The sequence below is a fragment of the Ambystoma mexicanum genome, chromosome 3p, assembly GCF_040938575.1.
Source record: "Ambystoma mexicanum isolate Mex_15411 chromosome 3p, UKY_AmexF1_1, whole genome shotgun sequence".
Classification (NCBI taxonomy): domain Eukaryota; kingdom Metazoa; phylum Chordata; class Amphibia; order Caudata; family Ambystomatidae; genus Ambystoma; species Ambystoma mexicanum.
The window spans coordinates 1040155129-1040171990 of record NC_090925.1 but is presented as its reverse complement, the minus strand read 5'-3'; the positions used below and the strand labels follow the sequence as shown (position 1 = coordinate 1040171990).

At 47.3% G+C, this 16862-nt stretch overlaps 1 protein-coding gene across 1 annotated transcript in view; it reads left to right on the top strand.

Moving 5' to 3' along the window:
• TGM2 (transglutaminase 2) overlaps positions 1-16862 on the top strand; it is a 172919-nt gene that overhangs the window by 95362 nt on the left and 60695 nt on the right. Inside the window, exons 3-4 of the mRNA XM_069652396.1 lie at positions 1998-2240; positions 3186-3304. Of these exons, the coding sequence (XP_069508497.1) occupies positions 1998-2240; positions 3186-3304 (362 nt within the window). The remainder of the gene's footprint in view (positions 1-1997; positions 2241-3185; positions 3305-16862) is intronic.

The window sequence follows — 16862 nt, the reverse complement described above, 5'->3', positions numbered from 1 at the left end:
AGTTTCAAAATCTATGGAATGCCATGTGGGCTCATTTGAGAACCTGGTCATTTTCAAATAATAAAAAAATGGCTTCGAACTTATTTCTAGGAAGGACATTGAAATGAAACCATGTCTCATTGCACACAGCTTGAATTGCAACATGCAATCATGTGTCGCACAATGAGATTGGGACCTTTAGTTCGCATTTTGCGCCCTCTCCCCATGTCAATCAAATGTGGTGGGGAAGGTTTGCGTTTTGTACTCTGTGTCAAATTCCCTATAGCAATATAGCGTGTCTGGCCCTTTTGCAGGAAATTGATATTTTTATAAATTGCCCGCTCAATATTATGTGGCTTTTGGACTTCTCTGATTTACTTGTTTTTTTGGGGCTTTTTTTAAATTCTCTTTATTGATTTTACAACATGTTAAAGGAAGCCACCCCCTCCCCTCTCACCCCCACTACCCCCGTGGGGAACTTTCATGTCCCTTCCCTCCTATGAGGACCCATAAGTCAAGTGCGCTCAGTGGAGACCCAACAGTTTTAAGTGTTGGGGGTTTACTTGTGTAAGGTGTCAGTCCTCATCAGTATACGTCACTGACTGTGAATGGCTAATCGAGGGACCTCGAAAATGTCATCTTGGGAGTTTTATGCCCTCTTTATGCTGTGCTATGTTACCCTGCTCAGCTTTTGTACCCTGAAAATCACTATGTACGAAGTCCTTCAGTATCTTCCTTAAGCCTCTTACCTCAGGTGGCTACACGAGGCCTACGGGGCATTAACTGGCAGGCAGTGCTGTTATTTTTCCGCGTTCAAGCAACACTTGGCATCAAGTCATGTTACTGGTTTTTATACCGTGCACTGCTGCCCTTTGCATGGTCTCCAGGAGCTTTGGCGGATCTGAAAGAGAAGGGAGTGAGTGTCAAATTGGGTTGAGGCCTTGTGAGTCTGTGCACTAGGATGAGTGAATTCCCACCTCTCAGTCTGCTCATCGTCAGTGTGTGGAGAACTCTGCCGAGATGCTGACAAAGGAACACAGGTTTGAGTCGAATGTCTGCCTACGCTTTCTTTGGTGTAGTAAAATAAAATAAGACAATCCAATCCCTGTGGTTACTCTTACACGTTGCTGTGTTGGCGATTTTAGACCAGGGCATATGATTCGTTCAGTTTACACTGCTGGTTGGAGGCCTCAGGCTGCAAGCAAAGTCTGAAGCAGTCGCAGGCGCTTCCACTAGGTCACTTATCCGGCTCGGCTCAACCTGGGTATCTTTCGGCTTTTCTACCCCCCTCCTCTAGATGAGATGCAAGGATCCAGACTGCCAATCTGGGCAAGGGGAGTAGGTAGGCATTGAAGCAGGAGCCAGAATGCAAGCACTGATGGTAGAGAAGGGCAGCTGCATTGCCAATTTCGGCAGCTGTAGTGCTAGTGTTCTGTCTGACGGCGAGTCAAGGAAAGGGAGTCATCTGGATAGAGCAATGACAGTCTGCCTGTAGGTAGCTGGGGTGTCAGTAGAGTGGGAGTGAATGTGGTGTCCTGTAAAGGGTGCAAGTGAGGGTGAGGTGTTCCCAGCTTGCAGGATAATCTTGCGGCGTGGTGTCTGGATGCGAGGAGCCGTGGGTTCGGCATACTGTGCGCGCGCGCACGCAGGCACGCACGCACGCACACACACACACGCACGCGCGCGCGCGTTCTGCCCTGGTGGTGCCAGCGGGAGCAGATGTGCTTCACATTACCGCAGTGACGGGCCTTTAGCAGGCGGTTGAAGGAAATGAGGACCTATAAAAACTGTAAGAATTCAAAATGAGGCTTAACAATGTTGGCAGGCCTCTTCGGCGGGGACAGAGGAACGTTTAGAAATGAGTCGTTGAGTAACCTAAAGTGAAATCCATCCAGGGATCTGATTCCACTATGTGAGTGTAAATAAATGTATCTGCTATCTTAAACATATTACTTTGAAGTTTCAAAAGCAGGCCACCAGCCCTCCACCAGATTGTACAAACCTTGTTGTGTTCACAGGACCGTGCCCCATTGAGGATTCTGGAACCAAAGCTCACTTTTCCCTGTCCGACTCCATCCAGGAGAAGACCTGGAGTGCCTCCGTCTCCAGCAACAATGAACGCGCCCTGGCCCTCACCATATGCTCACCCCCAGATGCCCGGATTGGACTCTACCACCTGACCATGGAGGCTTCCATGGGGTCTCAAGGCACAAGCTTTCATCTGGGGAACTTCACCTTGCTTTTCAACCCCTGGTGTCCAGGTGAGCGCCTCGCGCAGTACGGGGAAGTGCGTGCGTTGGATTGTATATATAGGGGCAGGGCAAGGAGGGGTTTGAAGAATTGAAAGGTGATTAAGATCGCTCACCATAGGTTCTTATGCTGAGCTCTTAATATGTATGTGTACTTTGAATTCATACCTTATGAATGTTTCCAGAACATTAGATCATTGAAGAAGAGTAGGTGGGTGGTGAATGATTTGAATGTAACTGGAAATGTTTTAAGCTCTTTCTGATGTATAATAATTATGTGGTGATTCTTGTATGTGTTGTCACTTAGTTCCAGATCGTAGTAATGCAGTTTGAGAAGGTCTGGCTTCCTGTCCTTTCTTCCTTGAGTTTTTGGGATGTTCTGCAGTCCATGCTGGTCTACAGAGATTGTCAATTGCTCTGCTATGCCGGGTGGCCCTTCACTTGCTATTGCCTTGTCAGTCACACTACAGGTCTTGAAGACAAGAGCCACCTTGGAACTAACGCGGGGAGGGGGTCGTTCCTGTGCCCTCTCTCCTGTAGGGCTCATCTGTCTCAATGTTGACTTTATGGAGAGAAATGTGTTCAGTGCAGATCTAAGCCCATGATGTCCTATGTCTCACAGCAAAACAGCTGTGAGGTATGGCTGCAGTTCAGAAGGTATTGAAGATGAGAGTATGAACTTCCACAAGAAATCCCATGGCCATCATTCTGCGGCGGATTCTAGCCTTCTAAATGAGGGCTCCATAAGCAGATGTGCAACCTATACTTCCCACGGGGCGTGAATGGGGTAGGAGCAGTAGGGCATTAGATTATGAATCCGGAATCCCACCCAAGGCATGATGTGTGATGTTTAGGGCATTGTATTTAAGGATATCGCTTGGTTGCCATAGCAATGAGGTTGCCGGATCTTGATAATTCTGCCTACTTTTTCTTTCCTTCTTTTCCCCCCCATACCAGATGACGCTGTTTTTCTGGACAACGAAGAGCAGAGAAGGGAATATGTGCTGACTCAGCACGGCACCATTTACCAGGGACTGAAAGACTGCATTGAAGCTGTGCCGTGGAACTTTGGACAGGTACTCTACTAGCCAGCTTGCCCCTTCTTCCGACCCTAAGCATTTACAGGTCTAATGACTCCCCCAGTCACTCTTTCTTCCCTATCCCTGCTCCTGATGCCAGCTTTCCTGTGCCCCACTTATGTGTTTATTGCACATACCCTGAGCTTTTCTCACTCACCTCCACATTGACACATCTGTAGTGGGGTCCAGGTATCAGCCAATATAAGCACAAGGTATTTTTAGTACACTAGGCGCCTCTAGGTGCTTATGTGGCTTTACGGTGTGTTCTTTTTGCATGTCAACGGTGCTGGATTGGGAGCACTGAATCCTAAAGTCCTCCACAACTGTTAATGACTGCTCACGCTGCCCAGAAGATCTAATTTGATCAGGTGAGTGAGAGGGGCTGTTCGGGGTTCACACCACCCAGCATTTGAAGGTTTTAAAGGGAGGCATTTGAAGGGCTTCGCAGTCTCCAACTGACTGAGAGAGGGCAGAGAAAGCAAGAGACCGTATGAGGAATGTTTCGTAGGATTACTCCCTCCCAAAGACACTTTTATTTGCGCTTCAGAACACGTATTAAAGATGAGCTCATTGATGCTTCCAATGCTTGAAGAGTTCCCACAGGGCCCAAAAATATTATTCCCATCAGTGGCCCGCCGGAAACCTACAAGTACTGGCGGCATCTAAAAGAAGTTCTCCAACAAGAGAACATGTGTGTGACCGCTAAGCACCGTTTTTCTCTAAATGCAGGCAGTTATTAAAGGACATTGAAGGCATAGGTCACTGTGTTATAATCAATACTTCTCAAACTCTGGCGGTAAACATCACCCTGAAGTCCTGCCAATTGCTCTGCGCTCACACTCACTTCTCTGTCTGCACACTATATCTCTTGATGCGCTGTTGTTCGCATTGGAGGGCCCCTAAAATATATCCTTAGGCTTTGCATGTCAGAAGGATGCAAGGCTCGGGTACTGAGGATGGGAGAGGGCGGGTTACGCAGGGTGTGCAACAAACGGAGAGGCTACACTCTTCCCCCCATTAGGAAAAAGGAGACTGGGTCAATGCAGTTGAGTACTTGAGCTTCTTTAGCCCGATTCTTTCTCTCTCCTTTGTTGCTCTTCTCTTGTTGATGTTCTGGTCATTTTCCAGTGCTCTTGATGAAGGAGTTATTCTTGTCACTTTCCTTTGTGGAGTGTTAATCCCCCACCCCCCAAAGTATTTGTCTGATGCTTTGTGTAGTTTCTCCTTGAAGTAGAATTGACCGGATCAAAATGGGCTTTGTGTAGTGCTGGTTATTCTGTGGTTGTTGTCTACCCCCACACCCATCCCACCTGGTTGTAGTCTACCCCCACCTCCATCCCACCTGGTTGTAGTGTACGCCCCACCTCCACCTCAACCTGGTTGTAGTCTACGCCCCACCTACACCTCAACCTGGTTGTAGTCCACGTCCCACCTCCACCTCAACCTGGTTGTAGTCTACGTCCCATCTCCACCTCAACCTGGTTGTAGTCTATGCCCCACCTACACTTCAACCTGGTCGTAGTGTACACTCCAGCCCACACCTGGTTGTAGTCTACCCCCACCTCCATCCCACCTGGTTGTAGTCTACCCCCCCACCTCCATCCCACCTGGTTATAGTCTATCCCCCATCCCACACCTGGTTGTAGTCTACCCCTAACCTTCCCCCCAACTGGTTTATTCTACCCCCACCTCCACACCACACCTTGTTGTAGACTACACCCCACCTCCACCCACACCTGGTTGTAATATCCACCCCACCTCCACCCACACCTGGTTGTAATATCCACCCCACCTCCACTCCACACCTGGTTGTAATATCCACCCCACCTCCACCCACACCTGGTTGTAATATCCACCCCACCTCCACTCCACACCTGGTTGTAGTTTACCCCCACCTCCACACCACACCTGGTTGTAGTCTACCCCCACCTCCACCCCATACCTGGTTGCAGTCTACCCCCACTCCATTTCACCTGGTTGCAGTCTATCCCCACCTCCACCCCACAATTGGTTGCAGTCTACCCCCACTCCATTCCACCTGGTAGTAGTCTTCCCCCCACCTCCATCCCACACCTGATTGTAGTCTTCCCCCACCTCCATCCCACCTGATTGTAGTCTTCCCCCCACCTCCACCCCACACCTGATTGTAATCTTCCCCCCACCTCCACCCCACACCTGATTGTAATCTTCCCCCCACCTCCACCACACACCTGATTGTAGTCTACCACCCAGCTCCTTCGTTTGGGTTATGTTTTTCTCTCAGGGAGCGGGAAGTCTCAAAACCTTGCCTCATACACCGCAAGATGTGTTGATCCTGACAATGCCCTGCAACATCTACACCGGCATACAGTGATTTTACCGAAACAATTCAGAGTGGTATGTTTTACTGAAGTAAAAAATACCGAAAAATACAGAAACCTTTAAGTAAATATATAAATATGATAGTGGGTTAAGGGGTTAAAATTGGTGGGGATGGCCTTAAAAGGATAGGAAAATAGGGGGCTTTGAGAGGACCCCCCACGAATAAAAGAAAACATTGGTATTTTGTCTGTATTTTTTACCTCGGTAAAACTTACCACTCTTAATTTTACTTTGGTAAAATCAGATATAACCATCTACACCCGGTCTATGACTTTCAATGGTGCCCACAAAACCACGAACCACCAGACTCTGTTGTCTTTTTTTTTATTTATTATTTGTTAGCGCAAAAAAGAAAGTTCCTGAAAGTATTCTGTTCACTTTAAATAACTGAAAGGTAGGAAAGACGAAAGAGGAATAAGTTGCAAGACAAAGGACCAATCAGATTTACAGTGAAAGGGAAAGGGCAGAGTGGAGGTGGGGGGAGGAGCAGAAAGGATGGTTCACATTACTGGCCACATCCGAACGTAGAGAGGGTAGCGACTGTATCTCGGAAACCGCCATATTCTCAATAATATGATGCTCAGTGTCGCAGTGCTCACACTTCTAAGCACTGTGGTAGTAGATGTTATTATTATCCAACTCACTTCCACTCTCGTGCGGCGAGTGCCTAACTCGCTCAGCTAACAAGCCACGCCCGCAAAGTTGGAGGGTTGGGTTCGGGTACCAGATGGAAGAGTGTTCCAGAGGATGGCTGCTGAGCCAGATTGCCACAGAGCCACGCAGCTTTTAAATGAGTATTTCCAGGCTTCGGCCCTGCGGCTTTTAAAATAAACTGCTTTGTAAATAAGGCACAGTAGTTAGCATTTCATTCTGATTTCCTCTGCCTCTAAGGCTTTCAATAATAACCGCCAGATGTCTTTAAAAACAGACGTCATGGCTCTGAGTCACTCAAGCATTTTACTGACTTCCAATGCAGTTGCCCTTGTTTAGGTATGTTGGCATTCCATATGTTTGCCTGCAAAGCTCTCCGGTTTCGTTGTAAATGACAGTTTGTGCCATAACAAACCAGGAACCTATACGCATTGAGGTGTCTGGAGCAGGGGTGGACTTGTCTATAGGGAGCTCTGGAGATTTCCCGGTAGGCCTCTGCACCCTGGGCCTCTTTTGTGTGTTATTTCCAAATGCTCCCATAGGTAAAGGAAAGGGTTGGTCTTGCTTAGAGTGTTGGTCTTTCTTAGAGTGTGTAATATGGGGTCCTTTTGAACATTATTTCCAGGGCCTCTTTTGGTTCCCAGGCCACCCCTGGCCTGGAGATGAAAACTATCCAACCAGTATCCTTGTCCAATAAGCACCATCTTGGAAACACCTGTTGGCAATAGCACCACCAGGTGGTAAGGAAGAGCACTGCTACCAAAGCTCATTGGAAAGGTAAACCATACCAATGAAGGAATAGCCCACCCCGCTGCCTGCTCTGCATGCTCACCCCATTATTTCCTAATTATTTGAGTGGGATTATAGCAGAAGTTGAGGGTGAGCTTTGGGGATGGGTAAAGGGTTTATGGACGAGTACCAGATTGTTGTAGGAAAGGAGAGAAAATCAGAATGGGCTAGTTGGTAGTGAGAGCAAAGGTTCAAGCAAGGTTTTGCGCCAATCCCACAGGCCCAGAAAACATATTTTAACCAATTGCCAAAGAGAGCGTTTCTCGGTATATTGCTGTTTCGTACACTACGGGCCAAATACTCAAAACTTTTTTCAGCGCAAGTTTGCACCTAAAAAAAGAAGCCCAATTCACAAAGGGCATCTGAATGAGCGCATCTTAGTTGCCCTTTTTTCCAGCTTTGTGCATTTCTGCCAATAAGGAGGGTCTCTGAATATTTATAAGCGCATCCCGAATTAACAAATGGGATGCCCTTTCAAATGCGCAGAAATGAGGGGCATCCGCTGCGGGGATGCCCCTGTCCTCACCCTGTCAGAGTTTTTTTCTTTAAGTATGACAGCCACGGTTTAAACGGGGATGGAAATGCTTTTCTATTACACAGACACAAACCTTTCAATGGCCCGTCTCAGTGAAATGTGCTCCCAGCAGCCACGTCCCGACACTAATGTATACAAGGGGGCTGGACAGCGCTTCTTTGCGCTAGTGTCCCGCCCCTCCTAAAATGCACACGTCACCAGTGAGAATCGGGTGACCTTTGCATTTCAGCAAAGAGCGCAAATGAAAAAGAGCATTCTCTGTGCACTTTTACCAATTGCGTTCATTTTGTAGGATCAGCCCCTAAATCTCATGCAATAATATTGATGAAGTGCGTGCAGAGTCTTAAAAGAGCAAAACAAAAGGTGAGGCCCAACAAGGCCGAAACATGTCTGGGGATGCTTGTGCTCTCATGCAGAAGGGATGTGACCTAGCAGTTTGGGCTGGACTGCCCCTTTGGGGTGGGCCCAAGCCTGATTTGCATATGGACTTTCCCCTTCTGTAATGACTTGGCAGGCAAAGAATCATGGTCTGAAAGATTGACCAGAGCAATGCCAGAGGTTATTAATTCTTAACCTTCCAGCCATCACCCCTTTTCTATAGTCACCGGGAGTGGGACGGGTATTCTCAGACAAGAGGCCCGGGCCGGCTGGGCCTAGAGACCCAAGCTACTACTCACTGATGAGGCCCAACAAGGCCGAAACATGTCTGGGGATGCTTGTGGTCTCGTGTAGAAGGGATGTGACCAAGCAGTTCGGGCTGGACCTCCCCTTTTGGGGTGGGCCCAATCCTGATTTGCATATGGTCTTTCCCTTTTTTTTTTAGTTTTTTTTTTTAATTCTTTATTTTAATTTTAGTACTTAGAACAGGACTGGACAATAAATCACAAAGTATCATAACACAGCATAAAGGATATAAACATGTAGGAATAGAAAAAGAAAGAATTTAACGATGAACTAGTACCTACTCAAAAAAGCTCCCCAGACCTTCGTATATAAAGTCAGTTTCCCCATTTTTCTGTATATAAATTTCTCAATATTCGCTAAGCAGTTCATTTCTGTAACCCAATCCTCCAATATTGGTGAGACACACGATTTCCAGCTCCTCAAAATCATTTTTTTGCAAATAGAAGCACCTCTGAACAAAAATTTCTAAACCTTCCAGCCATCACCTCTTTTGTTTTCTAGAGTCTGAAGATCCATAACCCCAAGCGCCACTCGGCTGCCTTGTGAGCTGGTATTTTCCTGCCTTCGCTGTCATGCTATATCAGGCGTGCCAATTATGTGACTGGCTTTCAACATCACTGGTGCAAACCCTTCCCGGAGCCGCTCACCACGCATAGCAAAGGTCACGCTCCCACAAATTCTGGTGCAATGCACACCTATTGGACTATCCCTTCTGCAAATGTGAGTCCCCTGACCTTTGTTTCAACTTGCGAAGAGAGGCTTAAAACCAAAGGGCAGTTCCCTGACGGTGGAGTAATTATAGAATGAACTCTGTCACCCGAAGAAGAAGCTAACACAACAGGAAATGGGCTACAGGCAAAAAGAGTTTCCCAGTCAGTCCCAGTCCACGTGCTGCAGCCTTCCTCCAATCAGCAAATCCCACCACCCGCGGGCATGGCATGGCGCCTGAATGCGCTTTGACATAAAACACCCTAAAACGAACAACACATATTAGCTGCAGGTACTAACTAAGAATTTTCTAGGGGATTGGGTTAAGTAAATAGAAAAGGTGTAGGGGTATTGGGGGGGTTTCATGGGGGGGTCACCCCCACATATATAAGTGATAAATAGGGGTAAAAAGAACATATTTTGGGCCTCGACATTTTTTGTTTGCAGTATTCACATAGATCCTTTATTACAATAGAAATGACATTTTTTACAACAATCCTTACAAGTGCTTACAAAAAACAGCCACTGCACACGGGTTCGAGTGGGATTAGTAATGAAGGACATCTAGTGATGTGCATGAACTCGCGGTACCTCGGCACAGATGCATCGCTGAATGCCAGGCTACTTGCGGAATGCTCTACATCCTCCCTAAACACCTCAGAGCCTTGCCTGTATGGCAGCTGGCCCTCACCCCAACCCACCGAGGGAACCACTGTCCTAGACTACTACCCCTAGTGCCGTGCCCTGCTCACACACCGGCCACCGGTAAGAACAAATCTCACCGCAAGTCCATGCCAAAGCGTACTGATCGTTCTCCCAGTGTGGGGGGTGTGGATGATCACAAGCCTAAGACCAAGGTTTGCATCTGAAAATAAAATAATATCTCATTGGAGAAAACTCTAGGCCCTCTTTCATGTCTATCTCTATGAAATATGCAGGTTCCAGTTTATCAAGCAGACTTCATCCTTTACATAGAGTAGGTGCAGTTCTACGCGCCACCCTATAGCGATATTTAGAGCATGCATTTTGAACAGTACAAGTCCACCCCAACCGTGGCCTCTTAAATAGGGTGACCAGATTTAAAAAGCAAAACACAGGGACGGGGGAACTAACATAAATGTAAGACTAACTCTTGAAAGTGGCTGTCACGGTTGGCGACGCAAGGCACTACAGTAGAGTTTGCATGAGAAGGGGGTTTAAAGGTTACTGTACAAATAAACACATATTGTAATTAATTTATCACCATTTAACACTTCCTTAAATTGTAAAATGCAGCATTTCTTCTGTGTGAGATTGTGCATTCCTGCCTCCCAGCTATGAAAGCCTACTATCAAAAAACCTGGACCACTGCAGTTTCCAATGTAAACATAATCTCGAGAAAGGGGGACAGAGCAGCAAAAATCGGGACAGTCCCGGCAAAACCGGGACGTCTGGTCACCCTACTCTTAAACAGCATGCATGCAGGAAGTGTCAAGTGGGGGAAGGGAGTAGGTAGGGTTTGTCTGGAACAGGTAAAGTTCTGGTGGCAGGCAAGGGGCAGACGGGGAGGCCACCAGTGGCCCAAGCAGGAAGTGACTCCAGCCCATTGGCAAAATGTTTAACTATTCCTTGTCGCATATCCCAGAAGAAGAAGACATCGATTAATGTTCTTGCTGAACTTTTCTTAATATTAAGCATTTTAATAGGACACATTTCAGAAGAAAAAAAAATGTTGGCCCTTCCTGGACTCAAGCACGTTATCTGTTGTGTAAGCACACACCTGTACAGCGTGCGCCTACAGCAGCGAGCTACCTGTGCTTGAAGGAACATGGACCATATAGATTCAAATAACTAGTGTTTGCACGCCGCCGTGGCTTAAGAGCGAAGGGGGAGGGTAGTGCCCCTTCACAGGGAGCCATCTCTGGCTCCTTTGATGCTGCCTGCCCATCGGTCGAATGCCCGAGCTGATTAATGGCCAGTCCGACCTGTCTGGCCGGAATGCAGTGTACTGTCTGCCTCTAGAAAGAAACACATTCCAGTTAACCCTTAGTACGAAACTGCATCTCCCCTCAAATAATGCATGCCAACGTTATTCATCCGTGACAGTTACATGTCTTCCGGTAAGTCTCAGGATACGCCACACAATGCACTTGGTTCTGGTATCTAAGCGTGCTCCTTCCGTGTAGGGTCATGGTGAACGATCAATTGGTTCCGAGGTGATGTCCCCGAACCACAACCGTGCCCATCTCAGCTTTTCCAGCCAGAGCCTATATCCCCTCTGCCATTGTCAGGGAAACCTACAAGGAGTCGTCTAGGGTGAGACGAGGGATGGCTGGGTCGCGTCGATCAGTCGGAGAGTCCCATGCGTCACCAGGTTTCACATCCTCTCCATATTTCCGGAAATGGGACTTCTTTCTTGTGAGAACACAGTCTCTCTCCATTTTGGGCTGGCACCATTGTCCTTCTGACCCTGGCCACTCTCAATGGCGGACTGTCAAAATGTGTGTCTGGGTTCCTTGACTGGTGCTTTGCTTTTGTACGAATACCTGATCCCCTTGGTTCAGGTGTACAGTCTTTGTGCGACGCAGAGGCTCGGCCTACGGCCTCATTGCAACTTTCTTTATTTTGTGTCCTTCCGCAACTGCCCCATGTTCAGTGTTTTGCTGCGAGAAGGTCTCCTAGGTAAACACATGCCTAGTTCGCCTGGCATCAGCTCAGCAGGACACTTGTTCGTGGTGCTGGGGGGTCGGGGAGGGAGGGGAGTTCTGTAGTCCCCTAGCATGGTGTATAGTGCCAGCTTCAAAGACTCACAGCTCATTTCTCTTTCTTGAATAATTTTCTTCAGCCCCCCCCCTGTACCGTCCAGTCATTCCATTAGCGTGGGGGCAGTGGTCGAAGTGTACGAAAAGAAGTAGTGGACCTATGATCCCTGCTGGCCTGCCCCCTCTCCCCACAAACCCCATCACCATGCCCCCTCCCACGCGCAATCCAAACCCCTAAACAAACACACCTGCTGTTTGAGGGAATGTTCAGTGCAGTGCCCGGAAGTGCAAGTTTCAACTGCTTCCTACACTTTTATTTTAAAAGTAAACCATTCCGGAGGGTTTCTTTATAAAAATAAAAGTATAGGAACAATAAAACTTTTTTTTTAAAGTAGAGGCGCACAGTTCCCAACCACTTCGAGCTCTGGCTTAGGGCGATAATGGGGCGATTTCTTGCCTGTGTCTACCACCTAGTTCATGCATTTAGTGACATTGGCCCTCATTACAACCCTGGCGGAGGTCCATGGAGCAATTTGCACCATGGACCATGGCGCAGAGCTGCCAATACCGCCATGGGGGTTGGCGGACTTACCGCCCCATTCCGAGGTTGGCGGGGCGGTTAGTCCCCAATCCCCATTCACCCTTCCCCATTCCCATTTTTGCCCCATAGGGTATAATGGGAGTGGGGAAGGCGTCAATTACGCCACCGTAAATTACGGTGGCGTAATTAACAACGAGTCCCGTAGCGCCATGGATTTTTCCGCCTGCAAAAAGCAGGCGTAAAAATCTCCATGGCGCTACGGAATGTCGTAGTCTGGCGGAGAGGTACGCCATGCATTACGCTGGCGTAAACCCCTCTCCGCCAGGGTCCTAATGAGGGCCATTGTGTCCACTGAATGGTGGTCCATTATTAGTCTTTAATATTACAGTAATGCCCCAGGGGGAAATGAATCATCAGAGGAATAGTGGCCGATGCTGAGATGGATAGAGACACTTGTACTAATGGCAATCTGGAATATTCATCCCTTAGTACCAGCAGGTTCTTTCCGTCTGCAAGAGGCCCAAAGAAGTAGGCGGCTATACACTCCCGAGCAGCGTCAGGGAGCAGAGACATTTGGAATGGTAAGGTCTCTCTGGCTTTCTGGTAGAGGGACATTTGGGACATGAGACCACAGTGTTCTCTAACATGTGATGTGATGATGGAAACCACAATATGTCTTCTATGTGTCTTTTTGTGGCCCCAGTTCAACAGTGTACTTCGTGGGCCTTGCCGATGACTTGGTGTTGCATACTTGTGGGAATGACTATGCGCGATCCTCTGTCGGTATGGAACGTGCATGCTGTAAGCGTTGGAAAGCAAGTAGGTCTGTCGCCCCAGGTGGATCATCCTTGTGCAGGATGCATTCCCCAGCCTCGTTGAAACCACGTGCACCACTTTCCCAGTGATTGGATCCCGTTTAGTATGTTTCGACCACTTGTCAAAATAAAGGAGACAGACAATAGTAGTGTTCCAGCGATGACTTTTATGTGTTCTTCCACCAACACTCACCATGAGGGTGAGTGTTTGGCTCTTGAGGGTGTCTAAAGGGGTGAATTCACATCCATGTGTATGCACTATCTTAAGGTTGTACTCCTGTAATCAGAGACCCCATCTGTCTCTTGTTGGTGGCATCTTGCCCTTTAGGCTGCCGTAAAGGTTCACCAGAGCCTGGCGATCTGTGTTGATGAAAGGTTTGCCATGAATGCACATGTGGGAGTGTAGAGTCACAGGCCCTGTGAACCTTAAATCCTTCCTTTCAGGTTGAGAGTAGGCTTGGTGGGTTGTAGACAGGCTCTTACTGGCATATGAAACAATGTGTCTCGCGGATTCCCGGCCTGTTGGATGCTGAGTTGAGTATTACCTCGAAGTCCCGGAGGACTTGCGTCAACTAGCAATTCAGTACAAAGGGTCGTAACAATGTATAAAGATTGATAAGCAGATACAATGTCTTGCTTGAGTCGCACAAATGTCATCTTGCATGTGCCTGTCCGTTGGGGAGTTCTCTGAGCCGTGTCCTGGTCATGGCATTATACTATATGTAGCGACTACAGTAACTCGCCATGCCTACAAATGAGTTAAGATCACTCACGTCCATAAGTGCTGGTGTTATCGCAATAGCAGTGACTATACTTGGTCCAGAAAATGTGTCCAAAGAATTTGAACTCACATTTGTTTTCATTCAGTGTCAGGCCACTGGATTGTAATGCAGTGCAGACCTCCTCCAGCCCCATATTGTATTATTGTTGGTCTACTCTGCAGACCAATTTGTCAACATTGTGATTAAAACCGTGTTCGATATTCCTTCTAATTTATTGGAAGCATTCTTGGAAAATGCTGACAATAAGACGTCTATATCTGCAAAGGCCTACGTTGGTGGAGTACGTCGTTGTGATGTACCTGTATTGTTGGTCTAGTTCTGTTTGGTGATAGCCTTTCTAGAGGTCCAGTTTGGAGAATAAACGGGCACCATTCAGGCAACTGATCATGTCATCATTGTGCCTCTCTCTGAATGGCCTTATTGGCGTGGAGGATATCGACAAATGTGAATTCCATCAATGTTGTTTTTCTTAGTAACACAACAATGTGGGAGATCGAAGGAGTTGGACCAGTCCCAGGGCAATGATTTGATCTTTTAGCAATACCCCCATCTACCTTTCGACCTTTTACTGTAGATGTATTGGCACCAGTGCTCGAAGTGGGAGGAACGGTTGGCAGTTGTGCTCCTCTAATTTATTTTAATGACGGTTTACCGTTTTACCATTCTCATACTTTTAATTTTAAAAGAAACCATTCCGGAAACTGTTTTTTTTTTTTTTTTTTAAAAACGTGCACTATATCCCCTTAAACAGCAGGCACGTTTGGTTTTTGCATTCCCCTTACTGGGGATTTGAACCTGGGATCTGCTGGATCTGCTCCAACCTCCCATCCCAGTGAGCTATCGTAGAACTGCTGAGATGCTCCTATTTTCTCAATGGCCTGTTTGGGACAAAGCTCATCATAGCCCTGCCCCCGCAGTATTCAGGATTGTTCTTTTGCATTTAAGCAACTTAAGGTGAAAATACTGCAGGCACAGCTGTACATGCAGTTAGTGGGTAGGTGGGAGGGGTGAGATTAATCTTTAGCATGCCCCTTAAGAGGTGCGAATCGTGGGAGATTAGAAAGGGGAGTGGGTGTAAATCTGCATGCTGTGGGGGACAATGAATAAAGGTAATGGGGGACATTTAAAATGCGTTTTGCATAGTCTTTCACTTTGTTTCTTTCAGCCTTTCCACAGTGATGGGGGTGGAATGGAGGAAAGGCGAAACCCAGGTGTGGGGTTTGTGTTGCGCATGGTATGGGGCGTGGCGATGGAGTTTGTGGGGAGCTGGGGTGGGCCAGCAGGGAGCCTAGTGGTACCTCTCCAGATTACTTAAAAGAGATAAATCCAGTAACACTATGTTACTAACATGTCTGCGCCCCAAGAAAACGAAGGCAAATGACGAATCATGTTCTCATGTAGCCTCTTTGTTGGCTTGGAATGCTGTTCCACTAGACTTGCCCCTCCAAAGCAACCTCCTATGATTTCAACAAAGCCTTAAAACACACCTATTCGAATAAATCATGCAAGAAAGCTTCCTTTGATTATGACTCCTTGATTGTCTGTTGCTCCATGTCTCTGTCCTGAGTGTCTATGTGACCCACGCCCTGATGCTTGTCGAGTTATCGACGTGTAATAAAACAATACAAAATAAAATAAAATAGTTCCACTATTTATTTCGAACACTTCGACCACTGATAGGCCCACAACGTTGATGCTGTGCCACAGGTATGACAGACAATGTGATGAGGCACAGGTGTGTCGTTGAGCTTTTCAAGTCCCTGAAACAGGGAGGGGTGTCCTCTAAGGATGCTTGGTAGTAATAGCAAGGTTAAGTGGAGCTATGCCAATGGATCCTGCGGCAGGTGTTCCCAAGGGGTTCCTTCCAGGGACCTCTCCTTGTAGGGCGGGTTATTCATCTGCCACAGATGTATTTCTGTATGCCCAGAGCATGGTGAATTTGCCATCATTTTGAAATGGCAATCATTTTGAAATGGTCTTGCCCTGGACATTGACTGTCCAGGGCAAGACCATGGGGCCGGAAGGCGCAAGTACAGGTTTAGTTTCCATCTGGTTGCATTCTGAAAGGCACATGATATTAAGAAGTGCCCCAATGACCAGAATGAATGGGACATGATGACTGCCAAGCACGAGTCCTACGTCATTGTCTTCCTCTTTTTTGTTAGGGTGGATCATGTAGATGGACTTGTCTGATGAGCGTGCGGATCTCAGATCAGATGCGACGCGTTCTTCTGTGGTCATGCTACTAAGGCATCATGTATTACCTCTGTGTAGCTTGTTTGTGTTTTTCTAGAGTACTGCCTGGTAGAGTACTACCTGGTACACTCAAGCAAAATGGTTGATCTTTCCACAGTTGCTCATTAGCAGAGCACAGTGTATCATGCACGGAAGGTTGTCAAAGGGGTGTTTTGGTCCACAATATAGAAGTGCTGCTTGTGTTGCTGCAGGTGTCTTGAGACTTGTGCTGTACAGCCTCCTGTTTGTGGTGTCCGCTTGGATGCCTCTGGGCTGCTTTTTCTTCCAAGCCGGCGTCCTTCCTGACCATAGTCAAAGTTGTTGCCAGAGGAAAGGACGCTTGAAGTCTGTTCTTTTAATCATAACGACCGGCAGCCAGCAATGTTCTTCAGCCTCATTCTTTCAAAATGTGTGGCAATCACATGGGCCACGAGTTTGCAAAGTCTCATGACCTATGTGTGGATGGACTCCCCTTGCTGCTGCCATGCCATGTTGAATGTATGTTTCTCATGGAAGAAATAATAACGTTAATGGGTTCGAAAGTATATCTAAGCACTAGTGACCACTCCTGTTTATAGTCTAACTCTTGAACAGGCAGCGTAGACCTTTCCACAAAACCCACCCATGTAGGGTTTCGAATTTTCTATATGATAAAACTAGACATGAAACTGGAATGGGTGACTCGCAGTCTGATTTATATATATCGATTTGCT